Consider the following 21,894-nt stretch of genomic DNA (forward strand, 5'->3'; position numbering starts at 1 on the left):
GCAATTAGGCCTGCCATCAGTAAACCAAGTGTGATCAGGGTGAGGAACAGGAAAGAAGGAAATACGGGGAAATGGAGTGAATGCCAGGTGGATTAGAGAGATACAGTCATGGGGATCAGGTGTGGTATCAGGAATAATGTGGGGGCTAGCCTAAAACAGTAAGGTCAAGTTGTTTGGACAGAAAGGCTACAAGGCACAGTCCTGGCTCTTGTGTAAGAATTCCGACCACACAGCCCTGCACTTCGGCTGTGTGTAATGAAAAAAGAGTTGGGATGAGTTAGGGAGAACTAGTGTGGGAGCAGCTTTTAGGGCTGTTTTTTAAGGAATGGAAAGGGAAGTGGGGAAAGGACATAGGATTTATGGGGTCAGCTAGGTTTGCTTCTGTGAGTTTATATAATGGTTTTGTTAGGATGGCACAACCAGGTTTCCAAAGGCAAAAATATCCAACCATGCCCAGGAAGGAAAGGAGTTGTTGTTTTGTAGAAGGGGTTGGGGTTTGAGAGATCAGTTGGACATGATAGGCAGGGACAGCATGTATGTTTTTATGAAGAATTATGCCGAGGTAGGTAACGGATGGAGAAGAAATTTGAGCTTTGGAGGGAGATACCTTATATCCCTTGGAGAATAAATGTTGAAGGAGCAGGAGGGTGTTTTGTTGAGAAGATTCAAAGGAGGGGCTACAAAGTTGAACGTCATCACTATATTGAATAAGGTGAGAAGCGAAGGAGTGGAAAGTAAATCATGAGAAAGAGCTTGGCTGAAGTAATGAGGGCTGTCCCTGAAGCCTTGTGGCAGTACAGCCCAGGTAAGCTGCTGAGACTGAACTGGGTATCAGGGTCAGTTCAGGTAAAAGCAAAGAGAGGCTGGGACAAGGGGTGTAGGGGAATAGTGAAAAAAGCATCTTTAAGATCAAGAATGGAATAGTGAGTTGTGGAGGAAGGTACTGAGGACAAAAGAGTGTACGGGGTTGGGCACCACAGGGTGGATAGGCAAAACAATTTGGTTGATAAGGCCCAGATCCTGAATTAACCTGTAAGACTTGTCTGGTTTTTGAACAGGTAAAATGGGAGAATTTTAAGAAAAGTTTATAGGTTTTAGAAGCCCGTGCTGTAGCAGGCGAGTGATAACAGACTTCAATCCCCTTAAAGCCTGTTGTGGGATGGGATACTGGCGTTGAGCCGGGTAAGGGTGATTAGGTTTTAATGGGATAGTAATGGGTGTTTGATCAGTTGCCAGGGAGGGAGTGGAGGTGTCCCATTGTGGGTTAAGGTGGGGGGATAAGAGAGGAAGACGCAAAGGAGGCTTTGGGTTGGGAAGAAGGTTGGCAATGAGATGTGGCTGTAGTCCAGGAATAATCAGGGAAGCAGATAACTAGGTTAAAATGTCTCAGCCTAATAAGGGAACTGGGCATGTGGGGATAACTAAAAAAGAGTGCATAAAAGAATGTTGTCCAAGTTGGCACCAGAGTGGGGGAGTTTTAAAGGGTTTTGAAGCTTGGCTGTCAATACCCACAACAGTTATGGAGGCAAGGGAAACAGGCCCTTAAAGAGAAGGTAATGTGGAGTGGGTAGCCCCCATATCAGTTAAACAGGGGATGGACTTACCCTCCACTGTAAGAGTTACCCAAAGCTCAGCATCTGTGATGGTCCAGGGGGCTTCTGAGGCAATTGAGCAGTGTCGGTCTTCAGCTGCTAAGCCGAGAAGATCTGAGAAAGAGTCAGTCAGAGAGCCTTGGGCCAGAGTTCCAGGGGCTCTGGGAGTATCTGCCAGGTTGGACAGTCCGATTTCCACTGGAGTCCTGCACAGATGGGACATGGCTTAGGAGGAATCCTGGGCTGCGGGCATTCCTTGGCCCAGTGGCCAGATTTCTGGCACTTGAAGCAAGATCCTGGGGTAGGCGGTCCTGGAGGAATGCCTGACCACTGCGGTTCAGGCATTTGGAAGGTCTTGTGTGCTGGAGATGTGGCTGGGGTTTGTCTCACAGTGGAGGCAAGGAATTGCAACTCAGAAATATGTTGCTACTTGGCTGCCTCTACTCTGTTATTGTACACCTTGAAGGCAAGGTTAATTAAGTCATGTTGTGGGGATTGAGGGCCAGAATCTAATTTTTTGGAGCTTTTTCTAATGTCGGGAGTGGGTTGGGTAATAAAATGCTTGTTGAGAATAAGACGGCCTTCTGGCCCTTCTGGGTCTAGGGTGGTAAAGCATCTAAGGGTTGTTGCCAAACAGGCCATGAACAGGATTGAGTTTTTATATTTGATGAAAAAGAGTCTAAACGCTAACTGATTTGGGAGAGGTCGGATAAAGAAAAAGGAGCATTAACCTTGGCTATGCCTTCAGCTCCAGCCACCTCTTTAAGAGGAAATTGTTGGGCAAGTGGGGGAGGGCTAGTCAAGGAAAGAAACTGTAAGCCAGATGGGATGTTAGGAGGGGGTGATAAAAGGATTATAGGGTGGGGGAGTGGAGACTGAGGAAGAATTGGGACCTGGGTCAGCCTAGCGAGGAGCAGCCTGGGGAAGAGGGGAGAGGTCAGATGAATCTGTAGAAAAGGAGGACGCAAAGGACTCAGAGCTTGGGGTGGAGACTGAAGGAAGAGACAGGAGAGAAAGAAGAAAGATTCGGAACGAGTCACATTGGGAGCAGAGACTAGGGAGGGACCAATGTGTAAAAGAATGTGTGGACGTCAGGCACCTTAGACCATTTGCCCATTTTTCAACAAAAATTATCTAGATCCTGTAGGACAGACAAATTGAACGTGCCATTCTCTGGCCACTTGGAACTACTGTCGAGTTTGTATTAGGGTCAAGCAGTATTGCAGAAGAAAATAAGACTTTTAAGTTTTAGGTCAGGTGTGAGTTGAAGAGGTTTTAAGTTCTTGAGAACACAGGCTAAGGGAGAAGAAGGGGGAATGGCGGGCGGAAGGTTGCCCATAGTGAAGGAGGTAAGTTTAAAGAGAAAGGTAGAGACACAGAAAAGGGGGTGGGTGAGCAGCCAAAGCAGGCGTCCCCGCAATTGACTTGCCACCAAGGGAATGTGGGTGAATGACCAAGGCAGGTGCCCCCCGATGATCAGTCACCAATGGAGTGTGAGCGAAAAATCAGGCAGGTGTCCCCACAGTGATTAAACACCAAGGGAAGACTGTCTTCCCGAGTCTGTGACCAGCGCCAGAGTTTTGGGTCCATGGATAAAATGTGTCTCCGTTGTCTCTACTAGAGAGGAAAAAGAACTGGAATTGGAAGGACAGGGAGACTGAAGGGTAGCAAGAGAGGGAGATTGAAGGGTAGCAAGAGAGGCTGGAAAAGACCGCTTACCTGATTTGAAATTCATGAGCTGTTCCTTGGGCTGGTTGGTCTGAGGACCCAAGGTCGCAAGTGGATCTCCTCATGGAGTGAGGGCGAGGACAGGGGACCGGTCTCCCAGAGGAGTCCTCCTGTCAGGTCGTCGGCACCAAATGTCACACACATCCATGTGAAGAGACCACCAAACAGGCTTTGTGTGAGCAACAAGGCTGTTTATTTCACCTGGGTGAAAAAGAATGAGACATGTAAGTATCTGGGAAAGAGCAATCCAGGCAGAAAGAAACAGCTGATGCAAATACTTTGAGGCAGGAGAATCCTTGGCAGGTTAGTAAATTAGAAGGAAGGTAAGGATAGCTAGTGCAGAAAATTAGAAGGAAGGCAAGGATGGCTAGTGCAGAAATTAAGTAATTAACATAAAAGCTATGTCCTAAAAGTTTCTCATGGGGGATTTCTTTCTGTGAGATAGACTATGACCCAAGAAACTTAATAAATAATGTGATAAATAATGCGATGTGATGTCTTGGATGTGCTTCAAAATAATGGAAGTTGACTTTGCTCCCGTGTGTGTGTGTCTGTGTGTGTGTTTGTATGTGTGTATAATAGAGGTGGGGTAGGTGAAACAAGAATTGTCAGGAACTGATAATTGTTGAAGCTGGGTGGTGGGTACATAAGGTTCATTGAACAAGTCTTTTGCTTTTGCATATGTTTGAAATTTTTTATAATAAAAAGTTAAAAGACATACAAGTTTGATAGCATTTGAGCTGAAGACATCTCTTCCTTTTTCTGCAAAATATCTCAGTAGCGAATACATTGCTCTTCATCACTCATTAAGCAGCAAAACAAACCCAGCACAATTGAACATAATATCTCAAACAGCCTATGAACCTCAGTGGCTACAGGTGGTGGGATCAAAGCTGCCCAGCTGAAATTTCAAACCCAGGACAATGGATAGAACAGGAAAAAAGACAAAAAATAACTTATTAGCTGCAAGCTGCTTTCCATTACTCAAGCAGTGGGATCATCAGTATTCCTTAAGGAAAAACAATTCATCTGTTTTTTGTTTTTTGTTTTGAGATGGAGTCTCACTCTGTCGCCGGGGCTGGAGTGCAGTTGTTCGATTTCAGCTCACTGCAACCTTCGCCTTCCAGGTTCAAGTGATTCTCCTGCCTTAGCCTACTGAGTAGCTGGGATTACAAGTGTGCACCACTGCGCCCAGCTAATTTTTTGGCTGGTCTGGAACTCCTGACCTCAAGTGATCCATCCGCCTTGGCCTTCCAAAGTGATAGGATTACAGGCATGAACCACTTTACTCAGCCAGTTCATCTGTTCTGAGAAAACCATCAAAATGAATTTATTTATGAAACTATAAAGCAAAAACTCAGTTTTAAAGTAGACTTTAAAATTTAGTCTGATATTTTTCTGAATTTCTAAGCATTAGGCTTATGATTGTCATTTTATTATTTTATACATTACCAACTTACGGAAAAAAAAAAGATTTAGCACTCTGGTATTTCCCTTTATTTCCCTTGCTTCTGGGCTTTCAGTATGGTGATATCATAATTATTGGTAAAGTAAGTAATCAATGCTTACCTTATTTGACTATGTAAGTCTTATTCATTGCAGCTGAGTCAAATGTTGTACCAAGATTATATTGCCTTTTCTACCTTTTGTTCTTCCTGAAATTAACAGGTTCCATTTTTTAAATTTGCACAATTTACCATTACTACAGAAACTTTCTAAAACTTACCCAGAGAATTATAAAGTGCTTCTGTTTTCAACAAAACATCAAGAATTCTATCAATTGGCTAGACTCAGTTCTCTCTACCCAGGACCCTGTTTTCCTGCTCTACTCTCCTCTGATTATTCTCTGTGCCTTGTTTTCTTCCAAGAAGCTTATCAGATCTTCTCTTTATTTCTGATGCTCTGAAATTAATAATGGTGTACTTTGATGTGGGTTTGCTTTTGTTTTGTACATTATGCTGGGCACCCTGAGCCCATTCAAAAAGGGCTTTTAGTTCTGCGAATTATTTTAACTCTCTCTCTCTCTCTCTATATATATATATATTTTTTTTTTTAGTGATGAATGTCTCCTCTCTAGGGAATCTGCTGTTTCTTTTTTCTTTCTTTCTTTTTTGAGATGGAGTCTCTCTCTGTCGCCCAGGCTGGAGTCCAATGGCATGATCTTGGCTCACTGCAACCTTCCCCTCCCAGGTTCAAGCAATTCTTCTGTCTTAACCTCCTTAGTAGCTGGGATTACAGGCATGCGCCACCACGCCTGGCTGATTTTTGTATTTTTAGTAGAGATGGGGTTTCACATGTTGGTCAGGCTGGTCTCGAACTCCTGACCTCGTCATCACCTGCCTTGGCCTCCCAAAGTGCTGGAATTACATGAGCCACCACACCCAGCCTCTTTCAAAGAGTTTTAACCACACCTCCTGATTTCAGTCTACATCTAACCCCACCTCCCGGGATACTTGTTGCTTTCCTTTCCTGCATATTGCTAGGAACTCTTAAACACTGAGTATCCAGCTTCCTGGTTCTGCTCATTCTTGCATCAACTTGTCATCTTCCAAAAAACAAAAAAATGTTAGCATCTCTCGCTGGGCGCGGTGGCTCATGCCTGTAATCCCAGCACTTTGGGAGGCCAAGGCGGGCGGATCACCTGAGGTTGGGAGTTTGAGACCACTCTGACCAACATGGAGAAACTCTGTCTCTACTAAAAATACAAAATTAGCTGGGTATGGTGGTGCATGCCTGTAATCCCAGCTGCTCAGGAGGCTGAGGCAGGAGAATCGCTTGAACCCAGGAGGTGGAGGTCGCAGTGAGCCGGAGAGTGCACCATTGCACTCCAGCCTGGGCAACAAGAGCGAAACTCTGTCCCCCCACCGCACCCCCCCAAAAAAGGGAAAATTTAGCATTTCTCTTCTGTTGCTGTCTCACCTGGAAATGACTGATAATTATTCCTTAAAGTCTGTTCTCCCTTTCATATATAGTAATTGAGCCCCCACTTTTTACCTGGATGCATGACAGCCAAGATGCCAGTGTCCCTATTGCACCCGCTCATCCCTTTACCACTTTTGTGCACACCAGCCAGCACCTGTGTCTGTCAGCAGACTGCCTCCAGGCTACTGGAGCCCATACTTTCCAGGTGCCCGGAGAGCTGAAACGCAACCTTATTCAGCCAGAGTTGAAAATTCTGCAGCTTGCCTGTCCTGTTTTGGACAACTCTAAGATGTGAATATCCTGCCTCCAAAATGTCTGCAGGACTGAGGCTTTGCTTGATAGGATCCCCTTGCTTGGCTTCCTTCCTTTCCATTTTCCACTTTCTTACTCCCCTATGCCCTTTCCGTTTCTTCCTGGAACACTTTAAAAAAAATCATTTTCGGCCAGGCGCAGTGTTTCACGCCTGTAATCCCAGCACTTTGGGTGGCCGAGGCAGGCAGATCACCTGAGGTCAGGAGTTTGAGATCAGCCTGGCCAACATAGTGAAATCCTGTCTCTACTAAAAATACAAAAAAAAAAAAAAAAAAAAAAAATAGCCGGGCATGGTGGCACATGCCTGTAGTCCCAGCTATTTGGGAGACTGAGGCAGGAGAATTGCTTGAACCTGGGAGGCAGAGGTTGCAGTGAGCCGAGATCATGCCACTGATCTCCAGCCTGGGTGACAGAGTGAGACTCCATCTCAAAATAAATTAATTAAATAAGTAAATAATCATTTTCACAGGAATCCTCGTCTCAGGATCTGCCTGTAGGGTACTCAAGCTAAGATGCATGGCAACCCAGAATAAAAACCACCTTGTAGCTAGTAGTTGTCATGTTAAGCTCTGGCCAATATAATGTAAATGGAAGGGGTATGCACAACTTTGAGAAGGTAACCTGAAAGAAAAGGTACATAGACTTTTTCTGCCCTCCTTTTTTTTTTTTTTAATTGTTTGAGATGGGGTCTCACTCTGTTGCTCAGGCTGGAGTGCAGTGGCGCGATTATAGCTCACTGCAGCCTCAAACCTCCAGGTTCCAGGTATCCTCTCACCTCAACCTCCTGAATATCTGGGACCACAGGTACACGCCACCATGTCCGACTGTTTTTTTTATATCTTGTAGAGATGAGGTCTCCCTATGTTGCTCAAGCTGGTCTCAAACTCATGGGCTCATGTGATCCTCCTGCCTTGGCCTCCCGAAGTGCTGGGATGACAGATATGAGCCACCAAACCCGGCCTCCCTTCTCTTTCTGATTGCTGGGCATGATCACCAACACAGCCATATCAGATCCACGAGCTGACCTTAACCATGGAAGCCATGTACATAAAGCCATTATGTCAGAGGAATGTAAACCAGAGCAACTCCATCTTTTCTTCTTTTTCCTCCCCAAGACGCAGTCTTGCTCTGTCGTCCAGGCTGGAATGCATGGCGCGATCTCTGCTCACTGCAACCTCCACTGCCTCCTGGGTTCAAGTGATTCTCCTGCATCAGCCTCCCAAGTAGCTGGCATAACAGGCGCACGCCAACCACGCCCGGCTAATTTTTGTATTTTTGGTAGAGACGGGGTTTTGCCATGTTGACCAGGCTGGTCTTGAACTCTTGACCTCGTGATCCACCCACCTCAACCTCCCAAAGTTCTGGGATTACAGGCATGAACCACCGCGCCGGGCCGCAACTCCATCTTGAATAGGAGCTGGGTAAAATGAGGTTGAAACCTACTGGGCTGTATTCCCAGATGGTTAAGACATTCTAAGTCACAGGATGAGATACAAGGTCAACATAAAATACAGGTCATAAAGTCCTTGCCGTTAAAACAGGTTACAGTAAAGGAGCTGGCCAAAACCCACCAGACCAAAAAGGCCACACAAGAGTGATTTCTGGTCCTCCTCAGTGCTACGCTCCCACCAGCACCATGACAGTTTGCGAATGCCACGGCAATATCAGGAAGTTACCCTATATGGTCTAAAAAGGGGAGGCATAAATAAATCCACCCCTTGTTTAGCATATCATCAAGAAATAACCATAAAAATGGGCAACCAGCAGCCCTCCGGGCAGCTCTGTCTATGGAGTAGGGAATTTTTATTCCTTTCTTAATAAACTTGCTTTTACTTTGCACTGTGGACTTGGCCTGAATTCAAGAACCCTCTCTTGGGGTCTGGATCGGGACCCCTTTCCTGTAACAATTATACAGAAAGAGCAGATTCCTGACACTGTGATGCTGTATCATCCCTGGACTGGCCGTCTCCGCATTTCTTGAAGATGAGAGGAGAAAAAAAACCCATAGCATGTAAAGTCACTGTTATATTAGTTTTTGTTTCCATTTGAGACGGAGTCTTGCTCTGTCATCTAGTCTGGAGTGCAGTGACACGATCTCAGCTCACTGCAACCTCTGCCTCCCTGGTTCAAGTGATTCTCCTGTCTCAGCCAACTTCAGTAGCTGGGATTACAGGCATATGCCACCACACCTGGCTGGTTTTTATATTCTTAGTAGAGATGAGGTTTTACTATGTTGGTCAGGCTGGTCTCGAACTCCTGACCTTGTGATCTGCCTGCCTCAGCCTCCCAAAGTGCTGGGATTACAAGGTGTGAGCCATCGCGCCCAGGTGTTTTTTTTTGTTTTTGTTGTTTTTGTTTTTGTTTTACAACCAAACCTAATCCAATGAATGCATCTCCTCTCCTGGTCCCTGTGTTCTTGTGGGTTTATATATTTTTCTTTAACCTAGGTGGGATTTTGGAAGGGAGCAAATATAGTGATCAGTCCTCTGTATTTTTTATGTGATAAGATATGCATAACACAAAATTGACCTTTATAACCATTTTCAATTGTTAAATGGTTATACGGTTCACCGACATTAAGTACATTCATATTGTTGTGCAGCCATCACAACTATCCATCTCCAGAACTTTTTTCATCTTCCTAAACTGAAACTCCATACTCGTTAAATGACTCCCAATTTTCCCCTCTACCATCCCCCGGCAACCACCATTCTACTTTTTGTCTCTGTGAGTTTGGCTATTCCAAGGATCTTACATAAATGGAATTATACACTATTAATACTCTGTATTTAACTAGAAGCCCCTGGAAGATGTGTGAGATGGTGGTTCAAAGCAGTTAAATCTGGCCGGGTTAGGTGGCTCATGCCTGTAATCCCAGCACTTTGGGAGGCCAAGGCGGGTGGATCACCTGAGCTCAGAAGTTCTAAACCAGCCTGGGTAACATGGCAAAACCCCACCTCTAAAAATACAAAATTAGCTGGAGGTGGTGGCCCGCACCTGTAATCCCAGCTATTCAGGTGGCTGAGGCAGGAGAATTGCTTGAGCCCAGGAGGCAGAGTTTGCCGTGAGCCGAGATGGTGCCACTGCACTCCAGCTTAGGCGACAGAACGAGGCCCCGTCTAAAAAAAAAAAAAAAAAAAAAAAAAAAAGGCAGTCTTCTCTGGGTCTGGTAAAAGGGGTTTCAGTGTTGGAGACAGAGATGCCCCTGCCCCTGTGCAGAATTCAAACACAGCTTTTGGAAAAAATGGATCTGGAGAAGGCGCAGAAGCAATGGAGGTGGCATAGAATCTGCTCCCTCCTGGCCTCCTGTGCTAGTTTGAGCCACTTTAGAGGAGTGAAGAACAAGACTTAGCAGGACTCTGAGCACAAGAAGAGCTGCTTGGGGCCCATGTAGTGACATGTGGCTCAGGGCTGAGACAAGGGCCATTCCTTTCTGCTCAGCTTGAATTATAGTACCTCTCTGGTGTTCAACAATTTGACATTTTTGGGCTTGGTATTTTTCCATCTTATTTTTTTTAACCAGGTTACTGGTATGTAAAAAAGCTATTGGTTTTCTTTGATGGATAAATGAATAAGCAAAATGTGCATATATCATTCAATGGAATATTATTCAGCTTTTAAAAAGAAGAAAATTCGGACATATGCTACAACATGGATGAACCTTGACATGCAAAGTGAAATACACTAGTCACAAAAAAAACCCTACAAATACTGAATGATTCCACTTATATGAGATACTTAGAATTACAGAGACAAAGTAGAATGGTAGTTGTCAGGGGCTGGGGAAGGGAGGAAGGATAGAGAGCCATACTGACTGAGCTCCTTTCTACCCTAATACAAGAGACTCTCATAGGCAGGAATATCATCACCCTTATTCAGCCTGAAGAAGTTACAGAAGATGGATCTTCATCCCTCTGCAACCCTTAGGATTAAGGGTTGTCTTACAAAAGGGAATAGGGAAATATCAGAGGCGTTTGAACCAGAGCAACTCCATCTTGAATAAGGGCTGGGTAAAATGAGCCTGAGACCTACTGGGCTGCATTCCCAGATGGTTAAGGCATTCTAAGTCACAGGATGAAATAGAAGGTCTGCACAAGATACAGGTCATAAAAAACTTGCTAGTAAAACAGGTTGCAGTAAAGAAGCCAGCTGAAAAAGCCAAGATGGCGATGAAATGACCTCTGGTCCTCCTCACTGCTGCACTCCCGTAAGCACCATGATAGTTGACAAATGCCATAGCAATGCTGGGAAGTTACCCTAAACGGTCTAAAAAGGGGAGGCATGAATAATCCACCCCTTGTTTAGCATATCCTCAAGAAATAACCAGCCAGGCGAGGTGGCTCATCCCAGCACTCTGGGAGGCCAAGGCAGGTGCATCACAAGGTAAAGAGATGGAGACCTTCCTGGCCAACATGGTGAAACCCTGTCTCTACTAAAAATACAAAAATTAGCTGGGCATGGTGGCACACACCTGTAGTCCCAGCTACTCAGGAGGCTGAGGCAGGAGAATTGCTTGAACCCAGGAGGCAGAGGTTGCAGTGAGCTGAGATCATGCCAATGCACTACAGCCTGGCAACACAGTGAGATTATCTCAAAAAAAAAAAAAAAGGGGGGGCGGGGTGGGCAACCAGCAGCCCTCAGGGCTGCTCTGCCTATGGGGTAGCCATTCTTTTATTCCTCTACTTTCTTAATGAACTGGCTTTCAATTCTTTCAATTTATGGACTTGCCCTGAATTCATTCTTGCACAAGATCCAAGAACCCTCTTGGGGTCTGGATCGGGATCCCTGTCCTGTAACATACTATGTTTCAAAATTTGTGCCCAATCCTAATTAAAGCTAAAATGAATAGACAACCCTAAATGTGAAGACAATATATTCCTCAATCAGTCTAGGTGGAGTCCAATCATTACATTTGGATTCTGGTGTCCAGAGTTAGATACAATGAGGAAAAACAGCACTCTTAAAAATTGCTACTAATGTGCTTTGTTTGGCCCTCAGGGTTAAAAATCAATTGAGCAAACATTTATGATTTTTTTAAGGCAGCATTCTGTCTCTATTTTTTTTTTAATAGAGATGGGGTCTCTTTATGTTGCCCAGGCTGGTCTCGAACTCCTGGGCTCAAGTGATCCTTCCACCTCGGCCTCTCAAAGTGCTGGGATTAAAGGCATGAGCCACTGGCACCCTGCCAATTGAGCAACCATTTTAAAAATATATTTCAAATAAAAATTTGGAATTCTTAGCTTCTCTTGGAAAAGACTCGGGATCCAGTAATAATGGACCTTTTGGCAGGCAGTAAGCTGGAATAGAATATCAATGGACTGTGCTGGCCTGCGTTACTCATATTCACCACCACAGCTGGTTAAGAACAATCCATAAAACCGTGCTTCTCAAGCTTCACTCTACACTTCAGTGTCCTGGGGATCTTGCAAAAAGTGCAAGTTCTGATTCAGTAGGTCTGAGTGTGGCCTGAAACTCTGCATTTCTGAAAAACTCACAGGTGATACAGATGTTGCTGGTCCTCCATCCACACTTTTTTCCTGCTTTGTCGACCAGGCTAGAATTACAGTGGCAAGATCATAGCTCACTGCAGGCTCAAACTCCTGGGCTCAAGCAATCCTCCTGCTTCTGCCTCCTGGGTAGCTGGAATTACAGATGCAAGCCACAAAGCTCAGCTCTAATCATACTTTGAATAGCTATGAATTAACAATAAACACAAATTCAAAAGGAAATAGAAAAGCAGACATTATCTTTATTTAATAATCTTTGATATTTAAAATACAACTCATTGAACATCCACACTAACAACAGAATCCTCAGTGTTCAACAGTGCTTTGGAAGCCCGTCTTTTCTAAGGACCAGACAGGAAGGCCTGTGTGTGTAATAACAGCAAATGAACTTACGAGGGAGCACACACAGAGGGGCTGCAGGGCTGGGTCCTGAGCAAGGGGCACTGCCACAGTGCACTTGTATCATGGCCAAACAACAATGCTTTTTGTTTCAGATATTTTCTGCACTTGAATTTCAAATATTTTATTTATACAGAACAGTAATTTTTAAAAAGTTATTCCTAATAGCCCAGTGTTGTAAAAATTAGATAATCACATTTAAAATGTATGTTTTTGTCTTTCAAAAAAAAAAAGCATTAAAAAAATTCAGAAAACATTCCTTGAACTATGTAAGAGACAACTGAGAGCTTCCTAAGTGCCTCAGGAACATCCGTGTGTATTTCACTAGTTTCCCATTGCTTTGTCTATGCATCCACCAGCTTAAAATGTTTTTTGATATGCTATTAAACATGCCAATGACGATAAATTTAGAAGTTAAGTTATTAGCATTCATTCTTAAAATGTCAGACCATTTGGAAAAAATAAAAATAGCAAAGGTTTTCTTCAAATTAAAAAACAAAATCAAAATTCTAGAATTTACCAACCATGTCAATGATCTTCATTCATGAAAGCAAATAGAACAAAAGACATTTTTCTTATGTTTAAAACTTTAAAAAACTACAAAGCCAGCTCATTTTTCAAAGCAAAAAATGCTGGTTATAAAGGGACCAGGAATAAAAGAAAGTTTTTATTTTGAATATGAAAAATAAAAAGTTATTTACATTGCTGACATGATTAGTTGATCCAATCTGGTATTTCTTAATTAGGATCACATATATCATATGTCTATACTTGTTAAGGACTCGATACAACAAACAATTCACTTTGAAAACAGTAGCCCAAGGCCAGGCATGGTGGCCTGCACCTGTAATCCCAGCACTTTGGGAGGCTGAGGCAGGCGGATCACCTGAGGTCAGGAGTTTGAGACCAGCCTGACTAACATGGTGAAACCCCGTCTCTACTAAAAACAAACAAACAAACAAAGGAAAAGAAAGGAAAGAAAGGAAGAAAGAAAAGAAAGAAAGAAAGAGAAAATAGTAGCCCAAGGAAAAAAAAAACCTTTAAGACAAGAGTTTCACTCATTGCCCAGGCTGGAGTGCAATGGCACAATCTCAGCTCACGGCAACCTCCGCTTCCTGGGTTCAAACAATTCTCCTGCCTCAGCCTCCCAAGTAGCTGGGATTACAGGTGCCCGCCACCACACCCAGCTAATTTTTATATTTTTAGTAGAGACACACACACACACATATATATATACACATACACATACATATATTTTTTTTTCGGAGACAGAGTCTCACTCTATTGCGCCAGGCTGGAATGCAGTGGTGAGCCCTCGGCTCTCTGCAACCTCTGCCTCCCAGGTTCAAGCGATTCTTAGTCTCCTGAGTAGCTGGGATTACAGGTGTGTGCCACCACGCCCAGCTAATTTTTGTAGTTTTAGTAGAGACGAAGTTTCACCATGTTGCCCAGACTGGTCTTGAACTCCTGCCCTGAAGTGATCTGCCCGCCTCAGCCTCCTGAATTGCTGGGATTATAGGCGTGAGCCACTGTGCCCAGCCTGGAGGTCATCAATATTAATTATCGAATCCTCCTAAAAATTTAAAACATCAAGATTTATTTTTCTACTTAAGATTTTAAAATATTTTGATTATGCATTGAATCTATTTTGTATTTGTACAAGTCCAATGGGCCAGTTTTAAGAGTTTTAAGAATTTCGTAGCTCTTGGCACTAGCATGATTTTTTTTTTTTTTTTTGAGATGGAGTCTCACTCTGTCGCCCAGGCTGGAGCGCAATGGCACCATCTCGGCTCACTGTAACCTCTGCCACCCAGGTTCAAGTGATTCTCCTGCCTCAGCCTCCCAAGTAGCTGGGATTACAGGCACCTTGCCACCGCGCCCAGCTAATTTTTGTAGTTTTTACTACAGACGGGGTTTCACCATCTTGGCCAGGCTGGTCTTAAACTCCTGACCTTGTGATCCACCCACCTTGGCCTCTCAAAATGCTGGGATTACAGGTGTGAGCTACCACGCCCGGCCGGCACTAGCATGATTTCAAAAATAGTATCAAAAATTCAGACATTCAAAATGTGATTTAGGCTCTGACTGGAATAAAATTTATTCAACTTAATATTAAATGAAACAATATGGACTACTGGTAGTTTTGTCTATAATGATACTCAACTGGTTTTGAGTTTTTTTCCTCATTGGCTTTGGCATCATGAATAAAGCCTTAAGAAAAATCAAGTTTTAAGGACAAAAACAAAGCACCTCCTTAAACAAAATATTCTGTGAATTGTAAATTATTTGGCCAAGATCTTAGTATAGAGTTTACCTGCAGCAGCCTTTTCAAACAGTTTATATTACTGAAATATTTATATGTTGATTATTGTAAAAAACATATATTGATGGTTTTAGATCAGAGATTAACTATTCTGAATTTTTAAAACATATTAAATCCATGACATCTGAAAATATGAAAGTGGTATTTCCAAGGCTTATTTAAACTTCTACTAGCATCACCACTGTACATACTTGATCCCAGTAATACAAATTATACATTAGAAAAATGATACCAATAGTTTAAATATTAAACATTAAGATGTTCCCAATTAGTAAAACAGAATGGAAATCTTTAATACAGTTCTTAGCAGGACAGTTCTTGTGAATTTAGTTGTTCCTGACTTTCTTGCAGGTGGTTTACAGTAAATGGCAGTACCTGATATATAAGCTATAGCTTTGCATAACTTTTAACTTTTGTGATACTATGGTTACTTGCACTGGCATATTTTCATACTGGCCAATCAATTAAGAAATAGAATCTAAACATTCAATTACATTTAAGCCAACCCCACCAAGATGGCAGTTCACTAGTGATTCTGGATCTGCCTGCTAAATGTAACAATTTCACAACAAACTACACAAACACATTCAAACGCATCCAGTGTGTGCTCACCTCTGCTTTAAAAACTCTCCAGCTGGCCAGGCGCGGTGGCTCATGCCTGTAATCCCAACATTTTGGGAGGCCAAGGCAGGCAGACCACCTGAGGTCTGGAGTTCGAGACCAGCCTGGCCAAACATGATGAAACCATGTCTCTACCAAAAATACAAAAATCAGCTGGGTATGGTGGTGGGCGCCTGTAATCCCAGCTACTCTGGAGGCTGAGGCAGAAGAATCGCTTGAACCCAGGAGGTGGAAGTTGTAATGAGCCGAGATCACGCACTGCACTCCAGCCTGGGCAACAGAGCGAGACTCCGTCTCAAAAAAAGCAAAAACAAAAACAACCAAAAAAACCTCTCTAGCAAATAAAAGTCAAACATGCCGTATTTTCTTAAGTGCTTTAACTAGGGTATATATGAACTTTATAAACGCTAAAATTAAAATTTTTAAATGCATATTGGTTTTCTCATTTTTATATTAGGTAGCTCATCAATTCAAGTGTATGAAAAGTTTAACGTAACTTTTCAATGGAAAAAGGTAATGAACAAATATCCATGGAAAATATGACTAACACACCTGTAATAACATAAATGTTCAGTCTTAAAATATTTAGCTTTTTAAATCTTGAGGGAGTAGTACTAAACTCTAACATCTCTTATAGTTTTAAAGTTTTATAATTCTTCTGAAACATTTTTAATTATTAAAAGAAAACTTTAGATTTTAAAATAAAACTATCCTTTTGTGTAAGGGAAACTTCAGAAAACTTTGGCACAAAATAATGACTTAAAAAATCTGTTATATCCAAGAAAAAGCTATTTCATAATCATAAATAAAAGATATTTTTTCTTCTCTTTTCAGTTAGCAATAAATCCTAGATCAAAAAACTTTCCCTGATGAAATGTGTGCAGCCACACACCAGTAGGGCAATATACCATACTTTAATTTTCTAAGTTGTCAGCTGAAATTTCTTGGATTTTAGCTTATGAACAATTCAACATTCAAAAGAGCTTCAAAAGGGGCTGGAGAATGAGGGATGGGGAACACAGAAACTAAAACATCAAATTCAGAGAGACACGGTTTTCACCAAAATGGTACTATCCTACTGACCCAGCAAGAAACTCTCTATACATCTCAGTTAAAGAGAATATTTATCAAAACTATGGACTTTCTTATTTACAGACCCACTAAGTACTGTGACTTCTACAGTTCTTAAGCTATCTAAACATGATGCAAGTGCCAAATCACAGTATAAATTTAAACATTTTCATTAATTATTTTCATGTTCCAGATCACCATCTTTGACAAGCTATACCTACTAAAAGATGTGAAGTAGACACCTATATTCCATGACTCAACTGTAAAGAGAACAGAAAGCTCCAGTCATAGGAGAAAAAAATAAAATAAAACTGCTATTAAAATTGAAGGCCAAATTTCATGTATTATACATTCATGGTGGGTACGTATGTTTAGTCTTCTAACAGAAGGAGACTTGCCTGCATACTATGCTTCTCCTAGTTTTCTCAATTGGAGAAGGAAAAAATAAGGCGCAGGAAGAAGGGGTTGCAACAAAGCTGTAAGGTTTTGATGTAAGTGAAAAGATATTCATAAAGCATCTGGGAAAGCATCTGGGAAAGCACATGCTCACACATTTTAAAAAACGCTCATTTATTCTCAAGTACTTGCGCAGGGCTGATTTCAGAGTTTAGGAATGCACCAGTCATGAAATAATGATCCCATCACAGGACTTAAAATGCTAGACCTCAGAAAAGATTACCATCTTTCAAAAGAATTGTGGGAAAATAATGAAAACCAGGTCGCAGAAAAGTTGTGATCAGAGAAAATAACACAAGAAAACACTGGAGCACACAGTATACAGTTGAAGGGAGGACTGTTTATCCTTCTAGAACCATTACTATTATCAACACAGACTAGAGATACTTTCCTGAAAGGTTAATTTGGTTAATAAGAAATGAAAGTCACTATTAGATGATGTGAGCCAAATTATCTACAAGAGAGAAAAAGAAAACTGGAAAAAGCCTGAGGCAAGAGCTAATTAGCTGGTCTGCAAAAAGATCCAAGAAAAATGCCCCTAATTTTAGACATGTTAGATATTGCACACTCAAAAAAGAAAAAGAAACATTTAGAAAACTATTTTATATGTCTTTAATTGCTGAATGCCTCTTTGGCTAATATTTGGAAGATCATTATTTAGTCCTACAACTGACGCATTGTTCCACTTGCCCATCATTTTGTTTGCAAACCACTAAAAGTCTTATTTCCTCATCTCTTTGACACATTACCAAAGTGGACCCTATGCTGTAATCACACAGAATAATGTTGGAAAGTATGAATATCTCAATTATTTTTTAAAGGTATTATTTTTTTCCTTCTGTTTTCAAATCATTTCTGACAGTTTCTAAAGACATGGTCACAGCTGCCTGAAGCATGTCTTCTTCACCCATAGCATCACCTGTTGGGAAACAAAACCACATTTCTTTAAAATTTCCAGAAAATTCTCAAAGTCATCAAAAGGTAAGCTCTCAGAAAATGTATTTCTATTTGAGCACGAGTTTCTTTTTTTGATTTAATGCATATAAAGCAAAACTTACTTTTATAGTTCTATATATTTTGACAAATACACTGTCAAGATATACAACCATTCCATTGCCCCAGAAAACTCCCTCATGCTGCCCCTTTGTGGTCAATCCCCAATTCCTAATCCCAGCTAGCCAACAGTATATTCTCTGTCCAACAGTTTCATCTTTTCCTGCATGTCATATAAAAGGCATCAGTAGATATGTAGCCTTTTGAATATGGCTTCTTTCACTTAGTGTAATGCATTTGGGATTTGTTGTGTATATCACCAATTTGTTGTGTATATCAACAATATCAGCAGTTCATGTTGATATACTCATGTTGTGATATACTCATGTTGTGTATATCAACAATTCATGTTGATATACTCATGTTGATATACACAACAAAAACCCAACTTTCTATTTTGAAATAATTGTCAATTCAAAGGAAGTTGCAAAGATATTTCAGAGAGGTTTCGGGTATTCTTTTGCCCAATTTCACCCAACAGTTACATCTTACGTAACTAAAGATCAAACTAAAACCTAGATAGTGACATTGGCACAATGTTATATGTAGTTCTACATGGCATTTTATCACACATGTGTATTCATGTAACCATGAGCACTACAATCAAGACATAGAAGTGTTATAATACCACAAAGATCTCCCTCCTATCAATTTATATTCACACCCACCTCTCTTTCACCCACTTTCTCTAACTAGCGGCAACCACTAATATGTTCTCTATCTCTATACAGCTGTCATTTTTAGAACGTTGAACAAATGGAATCATACAGTATAAGACCCTTTGAGGCTTTTTTGCACTCAGCATAATGCCCCTGAGATCCAGCCACGGTGCTGCCTGTGCCAACAGTTGGTTTCTTTTTAATCCTGACAGTAGAGTATTACATGCTATGGATGTACTACAGTTTGTTTCACTGTAGGACATTTTGGTCATTTCCAGTTTTTGATTATTACAAGTAAAGCTGCTATAAACATTCATGTACATGTTTTTGTGAGAATATAAATTTCTATTTTTGGCTGGGCACAGTGGCTCAAGCCTGTAATACTAGCACTTAGGGAGGCCAAGGCAGGCAGACTGCTTGAGCCCAGGAGTTCAAGACCAGCCTGGGCAATTGTGTCAGTGGCACAATGCATCAGTTGTAGGTCTAAATAATGATCTTCCAGGCTGGGCGCAGTGGCTCACACCTGTAATCCCAGGACTTTGGGAAACTGAGGCGGGTGGATCACGAGGTCAGGAGTTCGAGACCTGCCTGACCAACATGGTGAAACCCCATCTCTACTGAAAATACAAAAAATTAGCCAGTCATGGTGGCACACGCCTGTAGTCCCAGCTACTTGGGAGGCTGAGGCAGGAGATTCGCTTGAACTCAGGAGGCAGAGGTTGCAGTAAGCCGAGATCACGCCACTGCACTCCAGCCTGGGTGACAGAGTGAGACTCTGCCAGAAGAAGGAAGAAGAAGGAGGGAGGGAGGAGGAGGGAGGGAGGAGGAGGAGGAGGTGGAGGAGGAGGAGGAGGAGAAGGATCTTACAAATATTAGCCAAAGAGGCATTCAGCAATTAAAGACATTTAAAATAGTTTTCTAAATGTCTGTTTTTCTTTTTTGATTGTGCAGCATTGCCCAGGCTGGTCTTGAACTCCTGGGCTCAAGCAATCTGCCTGCCTTGGCCTCTCTAAGTGCTAATTACAGCACTTACGGAGTGTAATACTGAAAAAAAAAAAATTTTTAATTAAATAAATAAATTTCTGTTTTTCTGGGACAAATGCCCAGGAGTATAGATGCTATGTCATATGGTCAGGGTATGTTACGTTTTTAAACAAATAGTGAAATTACTTTCCAAAGTGCCTGCATCAATTCAAAAGAAATATAGAAAGGTTACCTCCCTTTATATACTTTGACCCTCCTTCATTTGTAACATAATTGCCTTAAATATTTCCAGTATATATACTGAAAAACAAATCAGTGCTATAATTCTTGCTTCAACCATCAATTTAGAAAATTCAAAAGGAGGGTAAAGTCTATGTGTTTACCCATATTTTACTCTTTTTATTGTTCTTTCTTCCTTCCTGATGTTCCAAAATTACTTCTTTTATCATTTCTTTTTGGTTTAGAGAAATTCCTTTAGCCATTCTTTTAGGGTAGGTCTGCTGAAGAAAAATTGTTAATTTTCCCTTCACTCCTGAAGGATATTTCTCTGGATGTGTAACTCTGGGTTTAGAGTTGTTTTCTTGTTTTTGTTTTTTTAGACGAGGTCTCGCTCTGTCACTCAGGCTGGAGTACAGTGGCACAAGCTTGGCTCACTGCAACCTCCACTTCCCGAGTTCAAGCAATTCTCCTGCCTCAGCCTCCTGAGTGCTGGGACTACAGGTGCCCACCAACAAGCCCGGCTAAATTTTTTTTTTTTTTTTTGAGACGGAGTCTCACTCAACTGCCCAGGCTGGAGTACAGTGGCCCAACCTTGGCTCACTGCAACCTTCGCCTCCCAGGTTCAAGCAATTCCCCTGCCTCGGCCTCCAAAGTAGCTAGGATTACAGGCATGTGCCACCACACCCAGCTAAATTTTGTATTTTTAGTAGAGACAGGGTTTCCCCATGTTGGCCAGGCTGGTCTCGAACTCCTGACTTCAGGTGATCCTCTCACTTCAGCCTCCAAAAGTGCTGGGATTACAGGTGTGAACCACCGTGCCCAGCCTAGAGATATTTTCTTTCAGCACTAGAAAAATTGTTGTATGTATCCCTTCCTTCTGGCCTTTATGATCTCTGATGGGAAATCTGCTGTCATTCAAATTGCTGTAGGTAAGGTCGTTTCTTGCTAATTTCAAGATCTTCATTTTTTGTCTGCAGTGTTCAGAAATCTGACTATGATATGTCTCTGTGAATTTCTTTGAGTTTATCATATTTGAACTTCATTCAGCTTTTTCAATCCATAGGTTTCTGACTTTTGCCAAATTTGGGAATTTTTCAGCCATGACTTCTTCCTCCAATATTTTTTCAGCCCCACCCTCTTTCTCCTCTCCTTCTGGGACTCCATGACATAAATTTAGATGGAGTCTTGCTCTATTGCCCAGGCTGGAGTGCAGTGGCGCAATCTTGGCTCACTGCAGCCTCTGTCTCCCAGGTTTCAGTGATTCTCCTGCCTCCGCCTCCCCAGTAACTGAGATTACAGGCATGCGCCACCATGCCTGGCTAATTTTTGTATTTTTAGTAGAGATGGGGTTTCACCATGTTGGCCAATCTGGTCTTGAACTCCTGACCTTAAGTGTTCAGCCCACCTCGGCCTCCCAAAGTGCTGGGATTATAGGTGTGAGCCACCGTGCCCGGCTTAGTGATTTTCAATTGAATCTTGAAAATTTGGGGTATTACATTATGAGAATGTGAATCTTATTTACATCTTCCAATTTGGCAAGCCTCCTCTGACACAGCACTGGCAGCAGGAAAAAGGGAGTGCCACCTCACTACAACCAGAGGGGAGTGAAAGTTCAGGCTTCTTCAAGGCCTGTGATAACACGGAGTGGTGGTCATGGGCATTACTGCTGAATGCACATGGGAGTTCTAGTCCCCTAGTCTTCCACTGACATCTGACTGGGAGGGAGAGGAATGCCTTGTTACTGATCCCCACGTGGCCTCCACGGACATTGTGGAGGTGTCCTTGTTACTGCTGGATGCCAGCAACAGTCTGGATTCTCTACTAGGCCTCTTCTCTGACATTACCCCCATAGGAGCCAGAGAGATGCCTATGTATTATTAGGTGGACGTTCAGGCTCCCTGTGACCACTGACACCGTGGCAAAGGAGTGTTATCACCTCCTGGAGGGAAGGAAAACCCCAGCTCCCCAGGCAGCCTTCTCTGACACCATGTTGGCTGGGAAAGGGGAGAAGTGTACCTTATGACTTCCAGGTTGCGGTACATGTCTTG

At 42.3% G+C, this 21,894-nt stretch overlaps 1 protein-coding gene and 1 long non-coding RNA gene across 24 annotated transcripts in view; one reads left to right on the plus strand and one right to left on the minus strand.

The window, feature by feature from the left end:
- The window catches only part of ATXN3 (ataxin 3), a 68,021-nt gene that overhangs the window by 6,371 nt on the left and 39,756 nt on the right, over window positions 1-21,894 (minus strand). For 7 of the 22 annotated variants that reach the window (XM_073998121.1, XM_073998111.1, XM_073998120.1 and 4 more), the window contains 3 exons: window positions 12,050-12,194; window positions 3,312-3,521; window positions 1,605-1,798 (listed from right to left, as the gene is read on the minus strand). In XM_073998121.1, coding sequence (XP_073854222.1) covers window positions 12,136-12,194 — 59 coding nt within the window. In that variant the 3' untranslated portion in view covers window positions 1,605-1,798; window positions 3,312-3,521; window positions 12,050-12,135. Of the gene's footprint in view, window positions 1-1,604; window positions 1,799-3,311; window positions 3,522-12,045; window positions 12,195-17,028; window positions 17,851-21,894 lie in introns of those variants that run through there. The other 15 variants (XM_073998119.1, XM_073998108.1, XM_073998118.1 and 12 more) reach the window with 5 other exon arrangements.
- The window catches only part of LOC102117378 (uncharacterized), a 66,386-nt gene that overhangs the window by 5,864 nt on the left and 38,628 nt on the right, over window positions 1-21,894 (plus strand). For both annotated transcript variants that reach the window (XR_010588608.2, XR_010588609.2), the window contains exon 2: window positions 17,794-17,912. This is a non-coding gene — a long non-coding RNA (uncharacterized lncRNA). The remainder of the gene's footprint in view (window positions 1-17,793; window positions 17,913-21,894) is intronic.

Source organism: Macaca fascicularis, chromosome 7 (assembly GCF_037993035.2).
Source record: "Macaca fascicularis isolate 582-1 chromosome 7, T2T-MFA8v1.1".
NCBI classification, from domain to species: domain Eukaryota; kingdom Metazoa; phylum Chordata; class Mammalia; order Primates; family Cercopithecidae; genus Macaca; species Macaca fascicularis.